Here is a 25,933-nt window from a genome sequence, read left to right as displayed (position 1 = left end):
AAAGGTCACATGTAATCCCGATGACTGGGTTTAATCTGGATTCTGATTTAGGCTTGAGATGGAGGCTAGGGAAAACAGCCTTTATCTCCATCTCAAGCCTATTGGAGCTGTGTTTTATGTACGTGCATGCAGAAGTGGAAGTGCTATCTGGAGTCGTGTTTGTGTTTTTGAGAGCAAATCTCTCATGAGAAGTGATGATGCCTGTGTTAATGAGCAGTGCAGAGCAGGGTGTGTGTGTGTGTGTGTGTGTGTGTGTGTGTGTGTGTGTGTCTGCAGTATGGCTGTCAAGTGAACAGCAGTTGACAGTAAAATACTGTGATATTAAAATCCAGAAAATGTTTCACAAACACACATGATCAGTGAGAATCTCTGACTGACGCCGGGATCAGTTCACAGCGGCTTCACTTGTGGCTGAATCACAGGATAATACAACAGATAGACAGAATAATCTAATCCCGTATTTAAGTCAACATCCCTGAACTAAGACCATATGCTGCTACTGTGCAAATGCAGTACACTTCCCACAACATGAGCTATGTGGTGACATGACACCTGTGCCGTAATTTGTAATTTGTAAACTCTCTGATTAACAATACAGGGAGACAGCAGGTCGAGAGACTACCAGTGTATTAACATGTAAAGGAAGGAAAATAATCAGGTAGGAGTACTGTCTGATTAATAGTTAAGGGGAACAGCTGCAGGTGGAGAGAGGGCTACCGGCACATTTATACAGCTGTGTACTCCAGCTGTTCAGTATGAAGCAAATGTTGGATAGAGTTGTAAGTTACTAATGTCTTTGTTATGAATTCCTGGGTTAAGTCCCAAACAAGACAGGTTAGTCTGAATTCAAATAATTGTGTTTTGAGTCATTATGAAGCCTTTAAACAATGAATGCTTTTAAAATGTACTTTGAAATACTCTTTTGCATTGTTATTCTTGGGGTTAAACATAGTGCTGAAACTACAGGTTAATGAATTGATTCATAGAAAATCAGTACTCAATTCAGTAATCAGCACTTGTTTTATAATGCAAAAATATTCCAAACATTTTCTCTTTTCATATTTTTGAATGTGTGTTTACTGCTTTCCTCTGTTTTATTATATAATTTATATCATTGTAAATGGAATCTCTTGATCTCCTTTTGATTGCTGGTTAAATCAAATAAGAAATTTGAAGATATTATCTTGGGCTCTGAGAAACTGGGCTGGAATATTTTTTTCATTTTTTCCCTTAATTTAATTGACTAAACAATTAATAAATTATTTTCTAAAAATCAACAGATTAATTTCCCAGGCTCAAGAACGACTTCATTTAATTAAACTGATTTAAACTTTTAAACTAGTTTTGCCCATTTTGTGTGTGAATTCTCATTTTCTAAAGATGAAAAAGTACGACAGTACAACTACACAGTATACTATACTATTCTGCAAGTATGAGACGTGATTGTCCTTCCTAAAACTAAAGGTTTTAAAGGTTAGACATCAAAGGCAAATAGTTGGTGATACTATATTTTTTTTGCTTTGTTAAATATCCAAAGCATCTTAGAAAAGGTTACTTTTATTTGCCCTTCTCCTGCAGGAAAAGGCTAACTCAGAGGGTGGCTGCTCTGTAAGTAGTGACATTGCCTATAATGTCAGACGTGTACTGGCAAAATGGTCCATTCGGTAATTCTTAGTGCTCTGTTTATGTGCAGCAGAGTTCCCTGGAGACGCTGCTCTGCTGGCATGAGCTTCCATTACAGTCAGCCCCTGGAGACCATCAGCAGCAACAGCACAACACAACATGGGTCATCGTGTCCTGGAACATTCTGCAAGCCTTGTGCCAGTCATATTGGAGTGACAGCAGAGGGCTCCATTGTAGCCTTAACCTTGCGTATTGACCCCTGCTGGGCCACGCTGGAGAGGCCAGTGTGGCTGGTCATGCGTGTGCTGAACCAGTGACATGCTGCTGCAGAGGAAAGGAGAGGAGAGGAGAGCTGCAGATCCTGATGCTTTCCTGCTCAGCCACACAGGGTGAAATGTCTCGCACCATTTGTTTAGCCTTGCTTTGGAGAAGAGCAGTAATTATCCTATGACTTAATAAACTAGAATTACCACCTCGCGGGTGTACGCCTCCGCCAACCAGTCAAGCTGCAGGAAACACGGAGAAAATCTCCCTTTTTGTTCCCGAGTTACAACGTTGAATAATGGCCAGAAAAGTGTTTTTGCATTTTGTGTGTATGATGTCACAGTGAAATTAACCTTTGACCTTTGGGATATAAAATGTCATCACTTCATCATTTAATCCTATTAGACATTAGTGTGAGAACTTATCATGATTAGTGTATGAATGTGTTTTCTGAGCTCACAGTGACCTTGACCTTTGACCTTTGGCCACCATAATCTAATAAATTCATCAATTAAGAGTCAATGTGAATGTTTGTTCCCTCAAGGCGTTACAGAGATATCACGTTCAAAAGGATGACAACAAGAAAACATAATGCCATCGGTCATTTCCAAACTGTCACTGGTCTAGTTGCATTGTGGGTAATGTAGGTGCCAGGTTTTGACAAGGAAGATGAATGTGTAGAATAATAAAGATGATAAATCTGATATATCTCTGGTTCTGCTACATCATTATTAATCTTTTTACTTTTTTTAAAACTCTATGAGGACAATCTGCGTTTCTATACTTTTAAAGAATATTGTTGCTTTCTGTATTTTTATCACATTGTCAACAATCCCAGGATTAGACAAAAACCAACAATGGATTAGTCCATCTCTCTATACTCTCATATCATTTCTCCTATATATATTTACTGTAGCAGCCAAAAAAGCTGAAATAATTTCTGATTTGTAACAACACCCATGCGTTTGCACCGCACAACCACTGGGGGTGCTGTTTATGCGCATAACAAGAACAACGGAACATTTTCTGTAAAGAAGCAAAATTACTGAATATTTGTCAAGAACAGTAACGCTATGAGCAGACAACATCTATATAACATGTAGAACACAATCTACTCAACAGAGCATGCTGGGAACTTATCCAACATGCTACATTATTATCATTTTCGTATCATGTCCCAGACAGATTGCACCATGCAGTAACAATACAACAATTTGAGATTAAAAGAAAAAAAAAAACTGCATTACACATACTCACACAACCACATACACTCACAGTCAACTTGCACTAATATCAGATAGAATACAAATAAAATGAAAAACTTTCCCTGTAATTGTTCACATTTTCCTTTCAGGTAAGGCCTACATTTCTACCTTTTATATTATTCATGTATGGTTCCCACAGCTGAAGAAAGTCTTTCCACTTGCCCTTAGCAACGTAAGTTAGTCTTTCCAGTTCCTTTATCCTCATTCTCTCTCTTACATCCTTACTGTGGCACTCAGCCCCAAGCCAACTGATTCCTATTGAAGGTAGTAAATCTTTTCAATTGGGTCATATAAAAAAAACACTCAATATTTTCTCAAACAGCTGGTAACCGTAGTTTTTAGCAAATGTTAGTAAAACAGGAGTAAATACTGCATTTGTCGTGGATTTTTTCCAGCTGTGGATTAATACACATTTGTTGCTCTAGTGAGTATTTGTGCCAGCAGGACAGTGTGTGTGGGATTGACTAGAAATAATCTACAGTGTCTATGTTCATGTTAATGAAGGAACATGTCACCCAGGGCAAAGCTGTTGCTCAGTGATGTATTTTTAGTAGTTTTTGGACAACACTGTAGTTCTATGGCACAGAGGAAAACTGGATACACAGATGATATTTGTTCATAGGATCAATTCATTGTTTGTTTTGTTTTTTTTATGGGATTTGTCAACAAGAAAGTACATTACGAATACTGCCAGACTAATCCTTTAAAGTCTAATGTAAAAGTGTTCTGCAAAAACAGTAAAAGGTCATTTGTGCACTTAGACACAGTCTGACATGTCGACAGACACGCACGTGAATGCAGAGTATGGTGACGGCAAACTTACACACAGAACATGTAGGGCCACGGCTCCCTCTGTTCGCTCCTTGTGTGTGAACAGGTCTGTAGGGAACTCGTGCAGAGCTGGAAGAGACAGAAACATGGGGTTAGAGCAGTTCATATACAGCATGTGAGTTTGTGTGTATGTATGTGTGTTTCAGCAGAGCGTGGCACAGGGAACATATTTCCAGTGCCCGGAAGAGAGGTCAACCCCATGAGCACAGAAACCCATTGAACTCATGTGTACTGACAAGGAGCCTTGCCCAGAGAGTACCTTGCCCAAGTATGTGACAGTCTAACTGTGCCCTTCCAAGGACTGTGTATGATTCCTCCGAGAGCGACTAGAGAATAGGGAAATGGAAAAAGTGAGCGTTAGGAGGACAAAGTGAGGGCAAAGAGGAGAGAGAGCACAGTAAAAATAGAGCGAGGGATATTTAGGGTACGTAGGATGGGAAGTAGGATGAGAGCAAAGACAAGAGAAAAGGTGGTGGGAGTTTAACCACAATTTGCAAACTCCTCTTCTCTGCATGAGAATGTGAAAACAATTGAGCAAGAGAGCACAACTGTGTGCGAGCAAAAGATGGGAGAGCAAAACTGAGGGAAAAGTGGAAAGTTGGCAGAAGGAGTGAGTGTGAAGGAAAACAGAAAGAGGTGAAAAAGGAGGGGGGGGGGCTGGCTTCAAAAGGTGGCTGGAGTCATTCTACACCCCCCCCCCCCACCCTCCTCCCTGGCTTTTGACTTCCTCTCCTCTCCCATCCCCACAGTCCCTCCGTGACTGCCAAGACCGGTGACAGGCGCTTGGCTGCCAGAGAGAGTTGAGGAACCTTTGCCTCTCGTCCCTCAAGCATCAAGTCGCCCCTGTCATCGGCTCCTCCAACACAAATCAGGAGCCCACTCACAGGCCACTGCTAACATCTGTTACATATTTCAGCACCTACACTGTTCCCTGGGAAAGACAGGCCAGGCACCAGGCAGACACTTGGGCTAATGCTAATGATTGCTAACATGTGGTGCAACAAATGGCAACATCAGAATCAGAAATATTTTATCGAACCAGCTCAGTAAACACGGTCCATAGTACAACAATGTAAGAATGATAAGCATACGATGCGTTCACAGTCTGTGGGAGACGAACAAAAGACATCCGACCAGAGATGTTAATGATTCAGAGGAGTAATATTATCACACACGGGCAACATGCTACTTTTTCAGCATGGTTGTGTGTTAATGCTGAATATTGTGTGAAAGTGAATGTTTGGTTCTGTGTTAAGTGTGACAACAGCTTATCCAGGAGGATCTCAAGACATCTACAACGGCTGAATAAAGGGAGGATAAATAATTAAACAAATAAATAAATAAAATGGTGAGGTTTCCAGGACATCTCTGCCTCAGTGTATTAGGGCCATTGTAGGTAAAAAAAAAAAGCCAGGGGAAGGGGGGAATATTCCGAGATAAAACAGAATTTTTCAAGATTACATTTGTAAATTCACAAGAAGAAAACTTGGATATCCTTTTAGATTAAAGTGGTAAATTTACAAAAGAAAAAAAAATGCTTACCAGGCATAATACATGGCAAGCAGCAGCATCTGTGGCGTGATGAGGTTGATCCAAACTTGCAAAATGAAACAACGTGGTTCCTTGACGGAAAAAAACCCACACAATATTTCTCATAAATCTATGGCTTTGAGTTTTTTCTTGACTTTATAAACTCAGAGAATATTCCATTTTTTTTCTCATAAATTTACCACTTTAATCCCAAAAATTGGTTCCATATTTTTTTTTTCCTTTCTTTTTACCTAGAATGGCCTTCATGCGGCATCAGACATCTCATGCAACATGAGATTGATATATTATAATGTAACTGTTTAGAAAAAGTGCAATCCCTGACAAATCATTCTCAACAACACACAGCAGCAGGCAACATGTCAGATTATTTTCACAGCAGGAGTTTGATGACGAAGAAGGACAAGGCAACTCTAATGAAGCATAGCGCTGCTTTGTGGTGCTTTGAACTAAATGCTAACGTCAGCATGCTAACATATTCACAATGAGAATGCTAACAGGCATATGCACTGCAGATTAAGTTTACCATGTTTACCAGTACAGCTGATTGACACAGCAGCTCAGCCAGCACAACAGCAGGCATCTTTTATCATGCACATTGCTACTACACTGATAACGTTACAGATGACAGTGGCTGTGTATCATGTTGTTTCATGAGTTGTTGTGTTTTAAATGTTAAATGTTATTTGATTGAAAATAAAGTTTGTTTCTGTTTATTTGTGTCTTTGTGGACGTAGTTTAGCATCTTATCATATTTAATTGTTGTTAACTAGAACTTAACTTAACTAGGACTAAGACTACTAACCACAAATTACATTCATTTTGCACCTATTTGGCCAAAAAACACTGGACAATGTGAAGCTTTGACCTGATGAAAAGTCAGAGGATCATCAAAATTATTACAATTCATCCTGTGAAGGCATGAATGTCTGCACCTGATTTATAAAGAGAAACTTCAGTCTGGACTCACACAAAGAACCAACCGAATGACTGACATTGCCATCCTTAGAGCCACGCACTACTAGAATGGCTAAAAACTTCCAGTAACTTGGCAATACTGCTAGATATGTTTCCAACTTGACTTGGATTTAAAGGTGTGAATCAGAAACACTGAGATTGCATTCTGTAGTATGACTCTCGGAGAGTGTAGGATGCTCTCTGCATCATTCCCAGTCACTGGAGAGGCAGGTAGGCTACACATGAGTGGGATAAAGAATGAATGAATAAACCAGCTTATGAGTTAGGAATGTTTGAGTAGTTTATCATTCCACCTACTCTTAGTCTTATTTCAGTCTCGGGTCCTTCACAACATGCAGCAGAGAGAAATGCGAGTAGAAAGAATAGTTCACTACTTTCCCACTGTTTTTCTCCCACTCTCCCCTCTTTTCGTACTCTGTTGACCTATTTGCATCCACAGTATCTTGCTGTGTTTGAGTGGCTGCAGTCCTCCTCTGCCCTGTTCCTCTGCTATAACTTCTTAAGCTTAACACAATGCAGAGCAGCCTGTAAAAAGCCACAGAGGGTACAGAGCAGCAGAGCAGACGGCCATCTCACAACGACAGCTGGATGTGTTTAATATTTACTGTTACAAGCCAGTGTTAGCTAGCTCCAACCCAGTCCAGCCAAAATGCCAGGCTAGTGTGTGAAGTGAAAGAACAAACAGCTCTCCTGATAGGAATTAGCGCCCAGTGTAGATGCAAAAAAGACAACACTCCTGTCTGAAGTAAAAAAAAAAAAAATGCCATAAAAATCACCAGAGGTAGTGAGGAATTATGAGAGTGAAAGACAAGACAGAGAAAGAGAAAGAGAGGAAATGATCGGAATGATGGAGCTGACTGTCTCCTGAAGTCTTCAAAGAGCCTGTAGATAAAACCCATACTGCTAATTAGCTCCAAGAAGCATGAAGCCCAATTTCCCACGAGAGGTAAGTACATGTGCGGATGTGATGCAGAACCACACACTCCCACAAGAAACCCACTGAACCTTTATGTAAACAAGGTGTTTAATGCACATCAACACTGAGAGGTTCCACCTCACAGCACCGAGCTCCTTCTAAGTCTGAAACACATGCTCACCGTGTCACACTGGTTTATAGATACACTTAAAGGATCATTTCCAGGTTTATTATTTGGGCCTCGTTTATGTAGTTTCGGCCACTGCTTATGACCAAAGCAACTGGCCGTTTGCCAACACCTCCAGGTTTAGCCTAATGTTAGCGGCTCACTCCGGCCCTTTATTGGATTCGGAGAAGTTTACACTTCATCAAACCCCAGCCAAACTCCTTGGAGATGGCTTTACGCTCCCTAAACATTAGTTAGAAGTCACCTTAAAAGCCCTTTCTCTTGTCATGTTCACAGTGAAGCATTCAGTCTCAGTATACAACCAATAAAACAGAAATATAACCTCTGTCTATCTTGCCCAAGTCTGTCAGCTGACGCTTTTGTTAGAATTAAAAGTCCGATCTTAGATTTTTTTTCTCACACAACAATACAAGAACAATGTGCTGTTTCTTGATTTCCTATAAATCAACTGGTAAGGAAGATGACTTTTTACCTTGGACATGTGGCTTCAGCCTCAGTCTTTAAGCATGATATCATGTATGTAGCCATCCAGTGCATATCAAAGACCCATTTCACAGGGTTTCTCGCTTTAAAATCTATTTCAGTGCCTTGATTAAAAAGTCATCTGGAGATGGGGATTTCAACCAAATCATGGAGCTAATATTATAGCTGCAATAGCTGGCATCGGAGATTTAGGCGGATGTATTGTATCGTAACACAATTTTGATAACGACAGTAAACCAGAGCTGAAAAGCCAACATCAACTCAGGGAGAGGTGGACAGCCAGACTGAGGTGAATGGTGCTCTACATGAGCAGGTGAGACAAAGGGCTCAGCTGTTGAGTCCTGTCAAGTGGACGTGGTGATAGAGACGAGAGGATGAGCTCGCACGGCAGCCGGCGTTCACGGTGCCCGAGCTGACACCCGCTGCGCCAGGGGGAGATACAGGCGGCAGATGCACTCGTCGTCGCAGCCTTGTCTGGTTTACGCCAATGAGGACGCACAGATGACCCTGCTTAAATCCATATGCTGCCATTTGTCAGGGGTAGCCTCTGAGGGACTTTTCTGCAGTTCACGGAGGCGCAGCGCTCAGTAATTTCCATGTAGAAGGCTGGACACATGTTCTGTAGAGATTTTTCGAGTTTTCAAATTGAGTGCAAATCCCTGTAATTAGCTGAATTAAGACTGCACTGACCCTAATGAGGTCACACACACTCCAAACACTTCTCTTCTTTTAATCCTTCAGTCTCGTACAGACAGCTGACTGAGCACACGTTCTCTGTCACGTCTCGCTTTGTCTTCACACATTTGCACAGTTAGAAACACGGACTCTTGGGAGATCTCCGTTCACAGTCTACCGCTGGTCACTGAGCAGCTACACTGTCCTGGCTGAAGGTTAAACAGCTCAGACACACTGAGAGCAGTTACTGGGAGGGGGTAGAGCCTTTCACACACACACACGGCTTTTCTTGGCAGTGTGATGACGCAAGACGGCAGCGGTCACCTCTATTTCATCTTTTCTTCGAACACGTGTTCGGCCTGGACACAGCAAATTTTAGAGGAGTTTATTAACTCTTGATAAATCGGTGCTAAGCTTAGCATTGATTCGCCAAAACTGCGGTCGTTTCGGTGCAATTTGACTCCCATTCATCAACATATGGAGAGGAGAAGAAAAGGAGAGAGGTCTGGAAACAAAGTAAAAGAAAGCACAGGAGGTAAGTTTAGAATCAGTCAGAGGCCGGGCTTTCACACACACTGTACACAGCACAGGTCGGGATGGGACACACTCTTCTCTTAAGTGACTTTCCAGTGGTGAAATTCATTGGTAACACCGCTGGAATAACATAAGTGGTCATTTCACATTGAAACACTAAAGGTAAGATTAAGTTAAAGCATGACTGCAGTGCTGCCACCCCATACACAGGGCAGAGGACGGTATTTGGGGACTGGAAGCCTTTTAAAAAAAGCAGGTTGGCAGGCCTGTATGAGAAGGTGCTGAAAAAAATGATATTTATTACAAAAATATTAACAAATTGAGTAAATTCAACAAAAAAGAACTCAAGCATAACAACCATAACAAAAAACTGCAGCCTCAGAGCAAGCTGCCACCTACTCTCCTCCCCGATGACCACTGAGTGGCATTTTACCTTCTCCTCCTCCTCACCTGCCTGGAACCTACCACCTACTCAGGTAAGTATAGGGGGTTAGCAACACACACAAATACAAGCATGCACAACACCACACTCCATTCTTCTGTTACAACTGACAATAACAATCTACTATAAGCATACATATTATTTATAACTGCACAAAAATTCAACCAAATGTCATTTCCTACAGAACAGTTTTACCCTTTATCTCCTTACATTCTAACAACGCCCAGTCGCTCACTACTAAGACCTAATGATGCAAACCTGTTCCCCCGCCCCCTGATTGAGCAGCTGATCTACCGCCAGCGAAAAAAAACAAACTGAAAACATACAAAGTGATAACGAATGTGTAAACAAAGATAAACCACACCTCACCACCAATGTACTGAATAATCAAAACCTGAGAAGTCATCGGAAACACGGAAGCACTGATGATATGACACACAAAACAATGCGCTTTTATAGAACTTTTCTAATCTTATCCACCAAGTGCTTTACAATAAAAGCCACATTCACACACACATTCATAAAGCACTAACAACACTTTCTACACGTAGAGAGCTTCTATCATAGAAACGCACACACACTCATACACTGACGGAACAACCACCAGAGGCAGTATGGGGTTCAGTGTCTTGCCGAAGGATGCTTCCACATGCAGACTGGAGGAGCGACGACGACGCGCTCCACCTCCTGAGCCATATCCCCGGGGGAAGAGGGCTTAGTGAAAAGGGAACGGAGCAGCCTTCTCACTAAGACTGTGTAACTTTTGCTGACGGTGGTGCATTAAATTCTATTAGGCACTGAATCCGAGCTGGAAGCCACGTACCCCTAAAGATCACAGCTCATGTGCAGAAGACAAAGCTGATCAATTGCACAGCTAACAAACTGTCAAAATCTTCACCTCAGTACAATCACGCTGTCCGCTCATGTCAGGTCAGCATTCGACTAATCGTATTTAACGAAAACATCTGAATCCGCAGCGATTGTGCGCTAGAATGTAGATGCTAGGAGCTAGTTTCTTCGTACAGCTAGCCGAGCCCTTGCGAAAAAAAAGCACATGTGAAATTCAATATTTCACATATGAACCTAAATTTCACATTAGTATTTCATGTGTATATTACCAATCACTGGTGCTAAAGACAGCATGTTATTAACTTTACATGTGAAATGAAACATTTCACATTTGAACCTAAGTATCATATATGGAATCACAAGTGAAACTTAAAATTCATATGGATGTGAATGCCAGCTTTACATTTGAAAAAGATAAAGTGAAAGGTGAAAAGTCCCATGTTATGTTGTGATTTCACATGTAAATCTAAGTTTCATGTTGTGTATTGGCTTGGGTTTAACATGGCTATGCAAATGAGTTTCACGTGTAATCCCAAAGGTTTCACATGGGTTGATGTACGGGTTTCCTGTGGGAATTTACATGGGCTCAAACATTACACCATGAAAATGTTCCAAAACCACGTTTCCCATGTGCAAGCACGTGGTCCACACGTTTCACATGTGACTTTAACTTGTTTTCATGTTAACATGTGCAATGTTTTTATATTCTAATTCATCTAAATAATCTAATTCTATTTTTTTTTCTATTGAAAATCACGTGATTTTTGCACATTTTATTCCCACTATTCAAGCCTACCTATAGTGGGAATGAAGGAGGCGCCATTCTCCGTATTACAAGTCAGTTCACATTCGAAATGATTTTGAAGTAGTTACTATATTTTAAGGTAAAAGTGTTGCATAATGTTACTTTAGACATTATTGTGTTAGTGTGTGTGTTATTGTGTCAGTGCTTAGTTTGGTCACAAGTGATGCAGGGAGCCACAACCAAGGTACAATCAGCTGAATGTCTCACATTTATCAACACAAGGACATATGGGCACTAACGTATGACTATATAATAAATCCTGAGGCACAAAAGGTCACCGCCCAAATGTTTGTTTCTGTCAGCTATACCTACCAGTTCACGCCTTATGCAACTGCTGTATTTAAGTGAGTGACTCAACCTCTATTCAAACACATACTCATGCAAGACAGCCGGCGAGTGAAGGTCGTTTTCAGGTTCAACAAAAGATGGACACTTGTCTCTTACGATCTGTCAGAAGACACCTTACGTTCAGTGAAAGCTGTTTAGCTCAGACTCCTGCACGCTTAATGTAGCTGATGTAGTACAAACAGCACACACTGAAATTCAAGGTAAAGGCCAAAGACACACGGAGTGCTTCTGGCTGAATATAAACAGGTACTAATGTTTAATAAGATCACAATCGCAGTTTGAATCTTTGGATAAACTGTCAAAGTTAATTAACAAATTTGTCTATTGAGCCGATGAAATGTGCATGTGTCACATGCTCAAATAAATGCACTCCACTTTGACCCGTTTCATCAATATCAGCACTCCTGCCTGAGTACCTGTAAAGTGTAAAGTGTGCTCAACTGCATCCGTCTGAACACAAACTCCATAGCAACAGAGTGAGTGTCTCCTTGAGGCAGAGTGTGTTTAAGTGGCAGAAGGGAGAGGTGGGCACAAATAATAGACTGCTAGCCTTAACCTGCTGCCGCCGCCGCTCCACGGTGCACTTGCCATTAGCGATGACGTTTGATGTGCTACATGCAGCGCCTGGGTTGAGATGCGGTACATTATGCATGATGTTTGGGGATTGGAGAAAAAAAAACCAAACATGTGCCCCTGGTGTATGATGGAAATGGAGTTGGTGTGTTGTGGGGACGCGGACAGATAAGAGGGAGGAGAAAAACTTCCAGTGTGAAAGATGTTACCTGAACCTGACAGCTCAGTCAATAATATTCCTTCGTAGGTCAGGCTGATGAAGCAGAACGCGGGGAAACCTAATTGTTCCGAGTGTGTGAGAGGAAGAAAGAAACAGTGATGTAGTTGGCCTGGTAATTAGTGCAGTTGTAAGCGAGGTCACGGGGATGAACCCTTAACAGCTGCTGATGGTGCTCTGTCCTGAACTACCCCTGCTGGCTGTAGTACACACACACACACACACACACACACACACACACACACAAAAGCACATTAACGCTGAAAACAGATGGAGTGAAACACAAACCTAGTGCAAAGACACACACACACACACACACACACACACACACACACACACACACACACACACACACACACACACACACAGCGAGCTTTCCATTGTTTCCCTTTCTGCTTTCATCCTGTTCTCCCCTGGTCTTCTTCACGATGCACAATCAGTGGCAGTCAATGTATCAATCAGGAATCAGGCTTCAGCTTGCTGGGGGGACACATTCTGCCTCATTCTGCTTCATTCTCCTGTTGGAGCCGACTGCCCGCCTGCTCGTCCGCCTGCCTATATCATCCCGTGCCAGTCTAATTTACCAGGCAATTTGGAAGGAGTGAGCCATTGTGAGCTGCTGTGAGGGGCTCTGAGTCAAGATGTAGCATGACTTCTGTTTGGTCTGTTTTCCTCGTGCCAGGGCTCAGCAGCACCTTCGCTTTTCCTTTATGCAACATCAAACGCGTTCAGATGAATAAGCGCATCACGTCAGCTGCCGTGTTGTAACATTTCCTCAGCTTCTTGTTTGCACTTACCCTGGCTTTCTTTTGTGTCACCTCAGCTGACAGAGTAGTGTGTCTATAGTGTGTCTCATATACCATATACAGCGTTGTGTATTGTGTAATGTAACCTTCACTTGTATTAGTAGGGGTATCTAACCAACTGAGGTACTGCAATAATGGAATTTCCTCAGGACGCTACAACTACAAAAATCTAAATCATTACTGAATGCACTGTGAAGTTTCATGGTTGTAAAACTTTCCTAGTGCAGTGAATAGCTGAGTTTATCTCTGTGACTTCATTTCAGTGTTAAGTGTATGGATGAGCCGACTTCCTGCTGGCTCATGAATGATGCAGATTTTCAAGTCTTTTTCATTTTTATTGGATCTAATGTATAAAGTTCTGACATTGCAGTCCCTTCAAAGTGTTTGAGTCTCAGAAAAACGAATTCGTCTTTTGCAACAATGTGCATGCGAAAAAGTTTGCCTGCTTTTTTTTGTCCAGTCCAAACCCCAAAGATATTTAGTTTACAGTAATATAAAGGGGGGAAAAAAGTTAATTTAATACTGGGATGACATGACCAAGCCTGTAAGATGTGGTGCATCCCCTTTTATCCCATCCAGTGTGTCATGGAAGACAACAGATGCAACATCTGGAATGACTCACAACATTTTAACAAAATGACCAACATTTCAGAACTCCTCCGCCTTCTCCTGCCTGCAACATCTGAGATGATGTTGACCCTCACCAACACACAACGCTCTCCTGTGCACAGCTGTAAAGACAGTGAAGAGAAATGATGTTGAAGCTGTAATAAACGGAATACCATCCTTGGGTCCAGGACCTCATCCCAAATTAATCACAGCTGTGGCTGCGATGTCAGCCTAACACACACACTATATGCATGCTGCTCACCCACACACTCACCAGCTTTCTACTGATGAGGGAGGGCAGACTCCGCCTGCTCTACAGAGTGACATGCACGGTTCTATACAGGGGGGAGACTGGGGACGGTTGCAACAAGTCTTACACTCATGACACTCCTACTGTACATGCTCAGTTTGACAATCATCATATCATAAGCAATAAAATAAATAAATCAAATAGATAAATTGTGCCTATTTTGACTAGGTCTACATACTATGCTAAACAAAACTCAATAACTGTTCTTTCATATATATATTATTAAACAGATAAATAATACTTTAATATTAAAAAACAATGTATATTTTCTGAATAGTATGCTTATTGAGACAAAAAGAAAAAGTTAATTAGTGAAATTTGATCTATTTCTAATATGTTTCAACCCCATCCCTGAACCGTACGTCTGAATTCTTCAATAAAAATAAATACTGTGAATGATATGTCATATGTATATATCATTTTAATTGTATTAAATGGTATGGGTAATTAGCATACAGATGTAAGTTTAATATGTTAAGGTGTGGTTGGTCGAGGCAAAATCGTCTCTGCGTAAATGAGAAATGCAAAAAGTGTTGCAGCCGTCCCCAGTCTCCCCTACATACATTACTCGTTTAGCAGACGTGTTTATCCAAAGAAACTTACAAGTTGAAAAAAAAACTAAAGCTTCAGTGCAGTAGGAGGCCTGGGTGTAAGCAGTAAGTACTACATCTATTTAATAAGTGCAAAGAGACCAGGTAAAGAATTGAACCAAAGTGCATAGTAAGTGCTAGTTAGACATGTTAGGGTGTTAGAGGTGTTAGGAGAGGAGGTGCTCTTGTAAGAGATGAGTGTTCAAGAGATTCTTGAAGATAGAGAGGGACGGCCCTGCTCTGACAGCATTCAGTAGCTGGTTCCACCACCGGGGGAACCACAGGCGAGAACAGTAGTGGACTGCGACTGCCTCGTGCGCAGGGACATTGTTTGGAGGAACACGGAGGCCGAGAAGGAGCATAAGCCGGTATGACTGACAAGTTCCGAGTTCACTCCTCCTCATTAAACCGTGTTTACATACGTGAACATTTGTTCCTGTTGCACCTTCAGGTCAGAACAATTATTCCAAAGTAACTTATGTACATCACCAAATCCTAAGAAAATGGCAAGTGATCAAAACAATCAAAATAAAGTTGATTAGTTTTCTGTAGGTCCAGCACTAGTGAGGATACAGATCATCACGTCATCGCACCATGAACCTGGGCCAGTGTGTGCATTTACTGTATTTATAGAGAGGGAAATAGAGAAGAGGAAGTGGGGGGAATGTGCTCATGCATATGTTCCTGTTACGATTGCTCTTGCCCTGGAACTCCCCCTTACATATCTACTGTACAAATCCCCGGGGATACCCACTCTTGTCATCTTTACCCAACATTCCCTCCATCTTTCACGTTTATTTATAACCATCATAGAGCTGCGAATGAAAAGGCGGAGTAATGCTTGAGAGTCTTTGGGGATTTCCTGCAATCTCTGCTCTTTAAATATAGAATATAGAGCCAGGAAGCCCCCTGCCCCATCTTACGTTGCTACGCCGAGCAGGAACACTGCTGCATGTAATAGTTGTACATCAGAAATAATCACAGGTAACACTGGATGCTCACTTCATATCCTGGCAAATGAAAGTAAAAAACCACAACGCAGGCCCACTTACTCACTTAAATGAAGCTGTCAGAAGAGAAGTGAACACCAGACAAACCATCAGAAATTCACGTGGGTTATCCCTCTCACACAGGTCACGCAGATAACCAGCTACACAGATGTTAATGATTTCATCAAGGGGCAAAATGTGTTAATAAGCTAAGGTAGTCACAGTAAATTATTCAGCGTGTCTTAAGTGGGTTGTCCTGCCTGCTGAAATTGCTAATGCGTGTTGCCGCTGTTAATGTCTCTTTGCTGTTAATCACAAAGGTAATTTAAAATTGACAGACAATTTATAATGAGCATAATAAACCTTCAGATGAGGTTTAACTTCACAAAGGAGCAGGAAGCAGTAATGCACTGCCCCAAAATTTATGGTCGTACCCTACTCACCCTCCATCTTACCGGTGATGATGTCACCTCTCCCATGTAAGAGGCCCGGGAATCTTACATAACGCAGGGCAAGGCTGTGTGTGCTCTGAAGGAGGGTTTGGGGAGAGGGCATTTTTGGATGTGTGCGTGCGTGGAAGTGTGTGTGATGGAGCAAGAGTGAAAGAGACAGCGAGGGAATGTGCGTGTGTGTGCATGCGTGCAAAATTCTGCCCTGCTCACTCCTCACTGATGATATAATACTTTCAGGCTGTTGTCATGGAAACGAACAGGCACTGTTGGCTGGATTTGGCATTGGGGGGTAAGATGATGAGGAGAGGGGGCTGTCTAACTGCATTTGGACATTTGGATGTGTGTGTGTGTGTGTGTGTGTGTGTGTGTGTGTGTGTGTGTGTGTGTGTGTGTAGATGGTGTGGTCATTGCTGTTTTGCTGTTCTGATGACTAAGCATATTATATTACAGTTTAGTACAGCCTAGACCCGACCTCTGTAGTAAAGGCTTGAGAGAGGATTTCACTGTGTGTGTGTGTGTGTGTGTGTGTGTTGTGTGTGAGAAACAGACAGGACAGAGTGAGAGACGGATCAGTACAAACACTATGATATATGTAACATTTCATACCATTTGATGAAATACTCTTGCTTTCGTGTGTCTATAGGTGAGTCCCCTTCCAAAGACACTGTAGCTCCATCAGTCATATACAAATATTACATACTGCTCCACATATCAAATTACTACACCATTGATCAACTTCAGTGAAAAACAGTGGGCAAAGCTGGTATCTAAACTAGACTAGATCAAAGCCTAGTATATGTCTGGACCGCGTATGGTCAATGTGAAAAATTGAGGACGTAGTTAAAAACGGTTTTGGAACCGCTGTGAACAACTGACATCATCATGCTATATTTGAACTCTACCTAGTGTCAGTATTTGCTTCTCTCTTCCTCTCTGTGCTCACATATACAGTATTTTAATACAGCTGAACTCCCAATACAGCTGTTCTCAGTCACATGTTTTTCTGTTCCTGTTGACGGAGAAACGGAACAAATTCGAAACAGTGACTCAAACGTGGCCCATTAAGACTACATGTTAACTTCCAAACCATTTCCAAGCTGCTGCTTAAATCCTGATTTTATAACCATGACTTCATCTGATTAAATCACTGGTGACTCTCTTCTAAGTAGCAAAGGGTTGTCCAGAGAGTGTCTACAAAGTGTCTCTAAATTTAGCAACTAACGCACCGTGTTGGCAACACTGCAGGTTGTAATAACCTCCTCATAGAAACTGTTTGTGTCAATTCATTTCAGAAAGAGTAATGGTCAATAGGGAGACTCCAACTCAGTCACATGGCATTTGGCAGACCAATGGTGGAACTATGATCACTCAACTCTATCACTCCGTCAGTCACTCAGTCACAGATGTTTGTGATTATAGTACTGGCCCTGCTATTGTTGGTCCAGGCTACAATTTTATTTGGAGGTAAAATGAAGATTTAATACGGCTGAAATCTTGGTAATAATCCCTTACTTCACAGGAAAATCGCACGCACAATCAGCAAGTACGGTTGATCAAAGTTGGACCAGGAAGTCAATCTTTGCACTGTGATAGACGGTGCGGCATTTGGTTTAAAATCTGTCAGGATGTCTGACTGCTTTTGTTTCATGCCCTGTCTGACTTCTTTTCGAGATGTTGCTGTGCTTTCAGATCTCAGCAGTGAACTTCGTGAATACAACGATGAAAGAAAAGGAATAAAAGAAGGAAAAAACTTCTACGGAAACAGGACTAAAGGGAGATCCATACACAAAGCGTTTTCTGACTTACAGTAAATCACTTGCCCATCTCACAGAACAGATACACATCCAGTATATCAATCCACACTGACTCTGAGACACATCAGCCCACAGACAACTGTTTTCAAAATTAATTCAAATTTAAATGTTGTGAACTTAATAATAGTATCTGTAATGACTGATCAAGACTCCCAGTGTGACTTTGACTATTCCAGTTTCATTGCAGGCAGACTAAATAAAAACAATATTGATTTCTTCCTGAATAATCCTCATGCAATAAATTTCTGAAATCAATCAGCCCGATGAAGAGAGTCTGACCAGCCACTGTCCTCTCAGCACCTAAGCTGCTGTTAGACAACTGGTTCAGAACCAGAACGTCCATGTAGTAGATATTTTACTGCATAAGTGAAAACTGATAGCACTGGAGTCAGGGGATTATAAAGGTTATTAGCATGACTAATAAAAACAAGACCCAGGTTGTAACACACCGGAAATATTCTCTAATTTCCCCGGTTGTCGTTCAGTGAATTACTCACTGTTATCAGACTGTCATACGAGCAGTCTGGATCCCACAGTGAGTTTATAGAATTAACCAAGGATATGGTTTTATCAAAGTATGAAAATGCCACAGTAAAACGCCATTAGCAGATCTGTGGGTGCCATGGCGGTGATGAACAACACTTAAGTATGGCATTAAAGAATTCCCTGCTAAGTCACAGAGGGCTGTGAACACTATGGATTTGCAATACAGCTCCCTCTGCTCTCTCTTGTCAAACTACCATCAGCTGGAAGCTTTCCAGCCCATTATGATTGCAATGATTCTGCATCTCACACTTCTAATTATGCACAGTGGGAAATGTTGTTTTTTTTTTTCTTCCTCTTCTTTTTCTTCTTCTGTGTGTGTAGTCACTGTGTGCTTTTCCTTCTGTGAAAAACAACACAGAAAATATCTCCTGTATGATGCGGTAGGCGCTTCTCTAATAGCGTCCAGCTGCAATTACATGGTGGTGAAATTTTGCCTGGTGGTGAGGATGACGGAGGGTGATATCTGGACTTAAAAGGAAGGAAAGGTCTTCAAGGGAGTGATCTGTACGAAAGGTGAACCGGCTGATCAAACTTATCCTTTTACATCTGTTTTGCTCTTCATACATCTGACCTTTGAAGGATCAGTATCTTACCTCATATTTTTACAGTATCTGAACACAAACCTCTAGATGATGGGGGAAAAAAAAAAAGATATGCCACAGCTGGCATGCACACTTATTTTGTATCCAGTCAAAGGGAATAAGCTCAGTGAGGCGCAGCACAATCACCCTGAAAAAAAAATATCTGACTTTCCTCCTGATCTAGAAAACAGAATAATATTGGCTTTCCTGAAGCTGTGAGCAGCCACTCAGCTGCAGGGCAAACAAACCCCTCCATGAACATCTAGCACATTCTGTAGCTCTGAAACGCAAACAGCACTTTGAACCTGAGAGCAGTGTGCCTGGTATCAACTGTTTATCACTAACATATAGTCCTTTAATCTTTGGATCTCTTATTGTTCAGAAATAAAGGGGGAAAAAATCAGTCTCGATCAAAGCTGGCCCGGCTGCTGCAGCATATGGCTGGAGGCAATGCATTTTCGGGACTTTGACTTGACTCTGGTTGGGAGGCAGAGCAAAAGGGAGCGATGAGAGCTTTCATGTTAATTGACACGACACACTCTCACACACAAGAGGATGAAGAGGTCTCATTTGCGCTGATGTCACCGGGAGTCATGGCTGCCCCTTGGAAGTGCAGCCGTCAAGTGAAGCTGTCGAAGCTTTAATGGCGCTGGGACAGCGAAGAGCGAACAGTAAGGACAATAACAAAAACAACCAGGGGGATGATGCCACTCAGCATAACAAAAAATAAATAAATAAATAAATATAAAAAGGTGATTAAAGTTGCATTTCCCACCCTCAGGGAACTGTACAAGCTCATCTCCGTGTACAACTTGTGCATATTCTGAGAGCACGTGGAGGGCTGGGGGCCTGTTCTGCACATGCTCAGTGGGCGATGATGATGTGGGCTGACACATCGCATGTCGTGAGCGTAGTTACCGTGCTGAGTAATGTGACATTTAAGGACTCCTGCTTTTATTCCCTTCCTTTGCACAGTTTGTATCACGCACACACACACACCACGCCTGAACAAACATATACATACACACACAACAGATGTGCTCATGTTCATACATACACATATATCATGAGTCCCGCATCCTTCAGCTGAAACGACAGTTTCTGCATGGTTTGACTGTGACACATCTCTCACTAGTTCATTAATCCATGTTTATTCTATACTGCATTTATACTGTTTTTATCTCTTTGTAGTAGAGAACATTTGTTGAGGTCCACTGCTCACACAGTTTAACTGCTGTGAGAGGAAGGAATATAAGAACAGAATTATTATATGCACATCTGCAGTTAGAGGTTACAGAGGATTGACTGTGAGTCAACAGTGGACTGAGAAAAGCCTGGACAGGAACGATGAGGGAGGGATGTTCTCCCCTTATATTATTATACTCCTTTATTATAACTTTGGTCTTATTTTTGGCATCCTTTCCTTCGGTATTGAAACGATGTTGGGAAAGTATTCAGACCCCTCCACTTTTTTCCCATTTATGTTGCAGGATCATGATGAAATAAAAAAAAAAATTGTTTGCCCTCATCAATCAATAATCAACACCTCATCATGACAAAGCTAAACAGAATTTTAGCAAATTTATGAAAAAGGAAAAACTGAAATATCACACTGACATAAGTAATCACACCATTTGCTATGACACTGGAAATTTAGCTCAGGTCAATTAATTGGACATGATTTGGAAAGGCACACACCTGGCTACATAACATCTCACAGCTGACGATGCACATCAGGGCACTAACCATCTGGGGAAGGCTAAATAGCGGCTGCCATAATTCTTCAATGGAAGACAACCAGGACTCTTCCTGGAGCTGGCTGCCTGGCCAAACTGAACTAATGTGGGAGGAGGGTGTCGGTAACAGAGGTAACCAAGCACCTGATGGCCACTCCTGTGTGGAGATGGGAGAATCTTGTAGAAAGACATGTGTGAGGTGATTGTTTAAACCATCACTTAGTAACTACATTGAGAACAAGAGGGTGTCAAGATTAGTGCTAAATGCCAAAATGCTAGTTATGTGAATTTTGACAAGGATAGAGTTTACACTGGTACGTACTACCTCCTGGAAATCACCAAATGTCGGCTCTAAAGTCCGACACTGACAAAAGCTTTCACCCTCTCCCACCTACTCACCTTTTATATGTTACCAGACCAACTGTCAGTCCAGTAATTGAAAGCATAATCTCTCACTTGAGCACTTCAGTTTGTTAAAGCAGTGGACGTGGTGGGTGACTGACTGACTGACGTTCTCCCCCTGGGGCTTTCCGTAGCTGTGTGCGCTCGCTGCTGAGACTGTACGTTAAAGAACGCAGACAGACCTTTAGGGAGCTTTGAGGCTCTCCAGTAGCAGAGTCACAGTAGACTCAGTGCCTGTTAGCATGTTAGCCTGTAGATATTACTCCTGATTCAGGTTACACAACTGTAGTGCCTGTTAGTGTTAAGAATTGTTTTGCTTTGATTCATGAATCCTAACCCATTTACTTTCACTCCTGCTACTATCATACAACACACAAGTTGTTTTGTTTATTTACTGTAAAAAATACACATGTAGCTTCAACACTATTATGACAGTAAGTAAAGTAAAAACACACTGATGAGGATTTATCAGCTTTATGTAGCTGATAAAATAACACTGAAACCTCCCGGCACTAATCAGGATATCTATCTGATTTAGTTCAGAAGGTAAGTGATAAATCACACTGTGTGTTTCCTTCACAGTAATCCTTCAGCATATCACGATGCCAGGAGGAAAAAAAAAAAAAGCTAGGACCAGCTACGATCAGGCGCTGATATGGGACGAAAAAAAAGACTAACCAGTGGCGAGTCCGACAGCAAGCTGAAGTGAGCTGGTTAGATAATTACCTGTCGGAGCCTGCATCAGTGTCCAGAGGGAAACCCTGCTGTTTGTGCTTGGACTTTTCAGCAGTGTTACTGTGCTCCAAAACTCTGCTTAACACCACTGAAATGAAACCCAGGTTGAAATTACTAGACTTAGTAATCATTATCATGACTTATCATCACTGTTCAATTCAAATAGCTGTGTGAATTATATAATGCTGACATTATCGTTACACACAACCGGCGTCTTGCGTAAGGATTAAAGACAATAGATAAGTAAAGCTAGGGATTGTTTGGCCTTGGCGGAGGTATGCGCTTCAGAAGTGTTTGTGTGCACTATTTGAAATACATTGTTGAAAATACTGTTTATTGCTGCTTACTTTGTTGTTGCTTTTCAGCGGCCTCCTGTGGTGCCGCTTTCACAAACTGGTGTTTAGCGTTGGCCCAGTCTTAGATTTCCTCACAGATTAATCCAATGCAAGTAAGACTAAGCTAACTCAGGTCTAAGACCAATGTTACCATGGTAACAATCAGTGACACCTGTGCTGACCAGAAGCACGAAATGACAAAAAAAAAAAAAAAAAAAAAAAAACAGGAAAACATGGCAAATGTGTGGTTTGCTGACATTGTTATGGAGAGAGCGATGAGAGGGGAAAGAGTTTTTGGAGACCGCAGACATTTTTTTTCTCCCAAATGACATTTTTCTTTTTATTGTCTTCATACAGTCTTATAACTGTAAAAGACAAACATTTTCTGCTGGGGTAAATGGAGCTGAGCTGGATACGGTTCCTCAGTCGCCCATTTTTTTTTAATATCGAAAAATGTCTTAATTTACCCAGTGTTCATTTTACCACAGTCCGGCTACAGATATCTAAGAAATAAACTGCTTTGTGCAATTTAGACGTCTCTCTGAAGTCTGACTATTTGTTATATCTAAGGAACAATCAAAGTCTACCTTTGTGAAACCAGCCCCTGTACAAGACTGTGGTAAAACCCCATACATGAGGTTTGAACACAAGATGACCGAGACACAGCAAAATCAAATCAATAAGATTGAGAGAAGTGTGCAATTAGAATAAACACCTGTGACTCACTACATACCCCAGAGATCTCTGCACTTGATGAAAGTGGATACTGACATTTATTCAGTAACATGTGGTCACATCAGAAACATGTTGGAAAAGGTTTCCAAGCTAACCAGCACATCCAGTGTCACACTGCATGTCACATCCACCGGCACATCAGCAAGGTCCGTCAGTGCGACATAACTCACGGGGGCTAGGTTTGGGCATAACCCTGGCCTTTCGATGTAATGATGGTGACTCACTTTCAAACAGTGTACGTCGCCATGGCAACACCAGGCTGCACACCAGAGCAGGTTAAGTTCAGTCTTTTGAATACATGTATAAAAGCTCACCCCCTCGTGATTCATCTCTGGGGAAAAAAAATCGTCATCATCGCTGCATTCAGATCAGATGAATGAGAGGAGTGAAAGGAGAAACTTACGGCACTACATTAACTGATAGTATGTACGAAGAGCAACAGACACTTACAGATTCTGTTTGCTTCCCATCACGATTTATTATACAAGAGATACATGTTTGTAGCATTTCCAGAGCAGTTACCTTCTCTGGCTATAAAATATTACTTCCAGGAAATAGCAGGCACCTTACAGAACATTATTTGAATATCAATAATGAATGAATTTTAGTCTTGCCCTGACATTTTTCATATGAGTGACTGAGGCAATAAATTGTACCCACATTCCCATTACCTCAGCATGATGCCAGCTTAGTGAAAAGAAAATCTTTTCCCATCTGCAGCGTGGTGACACAGTACTGCATCAAAGGTCTGAACATTCTGCCTTAATGGCCAGCATTTTAACTTCACTATTAACTTTTTCCTGCATTGTACTGTGTTGTGTTTGTTGTTGTTTTTATCAATTTTACTTCATGTACAAAAGAATTGATTAAGAGCTGCCATTTAGATTGAGGCAGTGTCTGTTAATATGAGTGAAGAAGTGAAGAAGATAAAAAATAAAACATCAGAGAGATATCAAAGGCAGCTTGTTTGCCAAAATCAACAGCTGGGTAGGCTACACTCTGAAGAAGCAGGCGCTCACAGGAAAATAAACTGGTAGACCTGCCCTTCTGTCAGGCCTCCCTTCACACCGATAGAAACCCTCACAGATGGTCCAGAATGCAGCGGCCCGTTCGGTCTTCAATCAGCCCTAAAACGGGCACATATCACTCCGCTCCTCATCGGCCTCCACTGGCTACCCACGGCCGCCTGAATCAAATCCAAGTCACTAATGCTGCCTTCAGAGTGACTTCTGGGTCTGCTCCCATTTACTTGAACTCAGTCATACAGGCTTATGCTGCCTCTCAGCCACTGTGTTACTCCGGGAAGGGTCGTTTGGCATCACCATCCCTGCACACGAGACAGCCTCAGTCCAGACTGTTCTCGTCTGCGGTTCCCCGACAGTGGAACAAGCGACTAAATGCTTTCAGAGCAGGGTCGTCCCTCTTTATCCTGGAGAATCTCTTGAACATTCATCTCTTCAGAGAGCACCTCCTCTCCTAACAGCCTAACATGTCTAACTAGCACTAACCATGCGCTTCTTTACCTGACCTCCTTACACTTATTAAATAGATGTAGTACTTAGTGCTTACAACAAGGTCTCCTACTGCAAAGAAGCTTTAGTAATGTTCCTCACTTGTAAGTCGCTTTGGATAAACACATCTGCTGAATGAGTAAATGTAAATGAAAATGTAAATGAAGATGTAGACTGTGGAGCACAAGTCTTGTGGATGACTGGAAAATCATTTGCATGCTGAAGAAAAATCCCTTTATGACTGCACAGCGAGTCAAGAATGTTCTCCAGGAAGTCTGGCTGACATGTTTCCTTGTCAGTGACCAAGAGAACACTTCAGGACCACAACCTTTGGAGGATGCAGCACAAGATATAAACCTTAAAAAAAAAGGTTTGAATTCACAAAAACATCCAACAAGAAAGTGATAGAGTTCAAAGTTCTCTGGAATGATGAAACAAAAATCAATATCTTTCCAACTGATAGAAAGAGGAAAGTGTGGAGAAAAAAAAGGAACCACTCTGAAAAACTTTTTTTTTTAGATCTGGTTGCAAAGACAAGACTTAGTGCAGCAACTACACATCTGTAAAAGAAAAAGTGGTGAAAGGAAAGATACTACTGAAAGAAAGGCACATGACAGGAGCCTGAACTTTATCAAATGTCATCAACTACTCAACACCATCCATGTGATTTCACTTCAGAGACCTGCTACACCTGCACAGGAATGTATTATCTAACAGTGCAATGACCTCCTTAAAAAAAATTTGAATTGGAAAAAAGGAAGGAGGAGTCAACCCTCAGAGGCAATGATAACATCTCGAAGACTCGAAAACCACGAACAACCTGCCAAACATCTTAAACACGGCCGTTCACAGATTCTCCTCATTCAGCTTAAAGAAACGTGAACAAAGACAACAAGCTGCCTGAAACGCAAGAGACAAGACTCAGAGCTGTAATCACTGCCACAGGTGGTGCTGGTAGATAGTGACTATAATTTGAAAGACAAATTTCCATACATCATTTTCCTATACATTTTCACACTGTCATTACATGTTATTTGTCAGTGTTATGATGTCAAAGCCAATGGACCATTAGGCTGTTTTTATACTCCACTGTATATTTATAGCCTTTTAAGTATGGAAAACATAAGATAAACTGTAGGTCATCACACGATCCCTTCATGACACTGCATAACATGGAACCTGGGAGATTCCTACATTTATATAGTTTAAAAAAAGTTTTACATCTGGAAATATATTAATATAAA

General features: G+C 41.6%; 1 protein-coding gene across 2 annotated transcripts in view; it reads right to left on the bottom strand.

Moving 5' to 3' along the window:
- Window positions 1-25,933, bottom strand: part of LOC130166934 (sodium/potassium/calcium exchanger 3-like) — a 55,740-nt gene that overhangs the window by 18,099 nt on the left and 11,708 nt on the right. The window contains exons 1-2 of one of the 2 annotated variants that reach the window (XM_056372792.1): window positions 16,286-16,463; window positions 3,976-4,052 (exon numbers count right to left, since the gene is read on the bottom strand). In XM_056372792.1, coding sequence (XP_056228767.1) covers window positions 3,976-4,052; window positions 16,286-16,397 — 189 coding nt within the window. In that variant the 5' untranslated portion in view covers window positions 16,398-16,463. Of the gene's footprint in view, window positions 1-3,975; window positions 4,053-16,285; window positions 16,464-25,933 lie in introns of those variants that run through there. The other variant, XM_056372790.1, reaches the window with a different exon arrangement.

The sequence above is a fragment of the Seriola aureovittata genome, chromosome 3 (assembly GCF_021018895.1).
Source record: "Seriola aureovittata isolate HTS-2021-v1 ecotype China chromosome 3, ASM2101889v1, whole genome shotgun sequence".
Lineage (NCBI taxonomy): Eukaryota > Metazoa > Chordata > Actinopteri > Carangiformes > Carangidae > Seriola > Seriola aureovittata.
The sequence above is the reverse complement of the archived record's forward strand: the minus strand, read 5'-3'. Positions and strand labels throughout refer to the sequence as shown.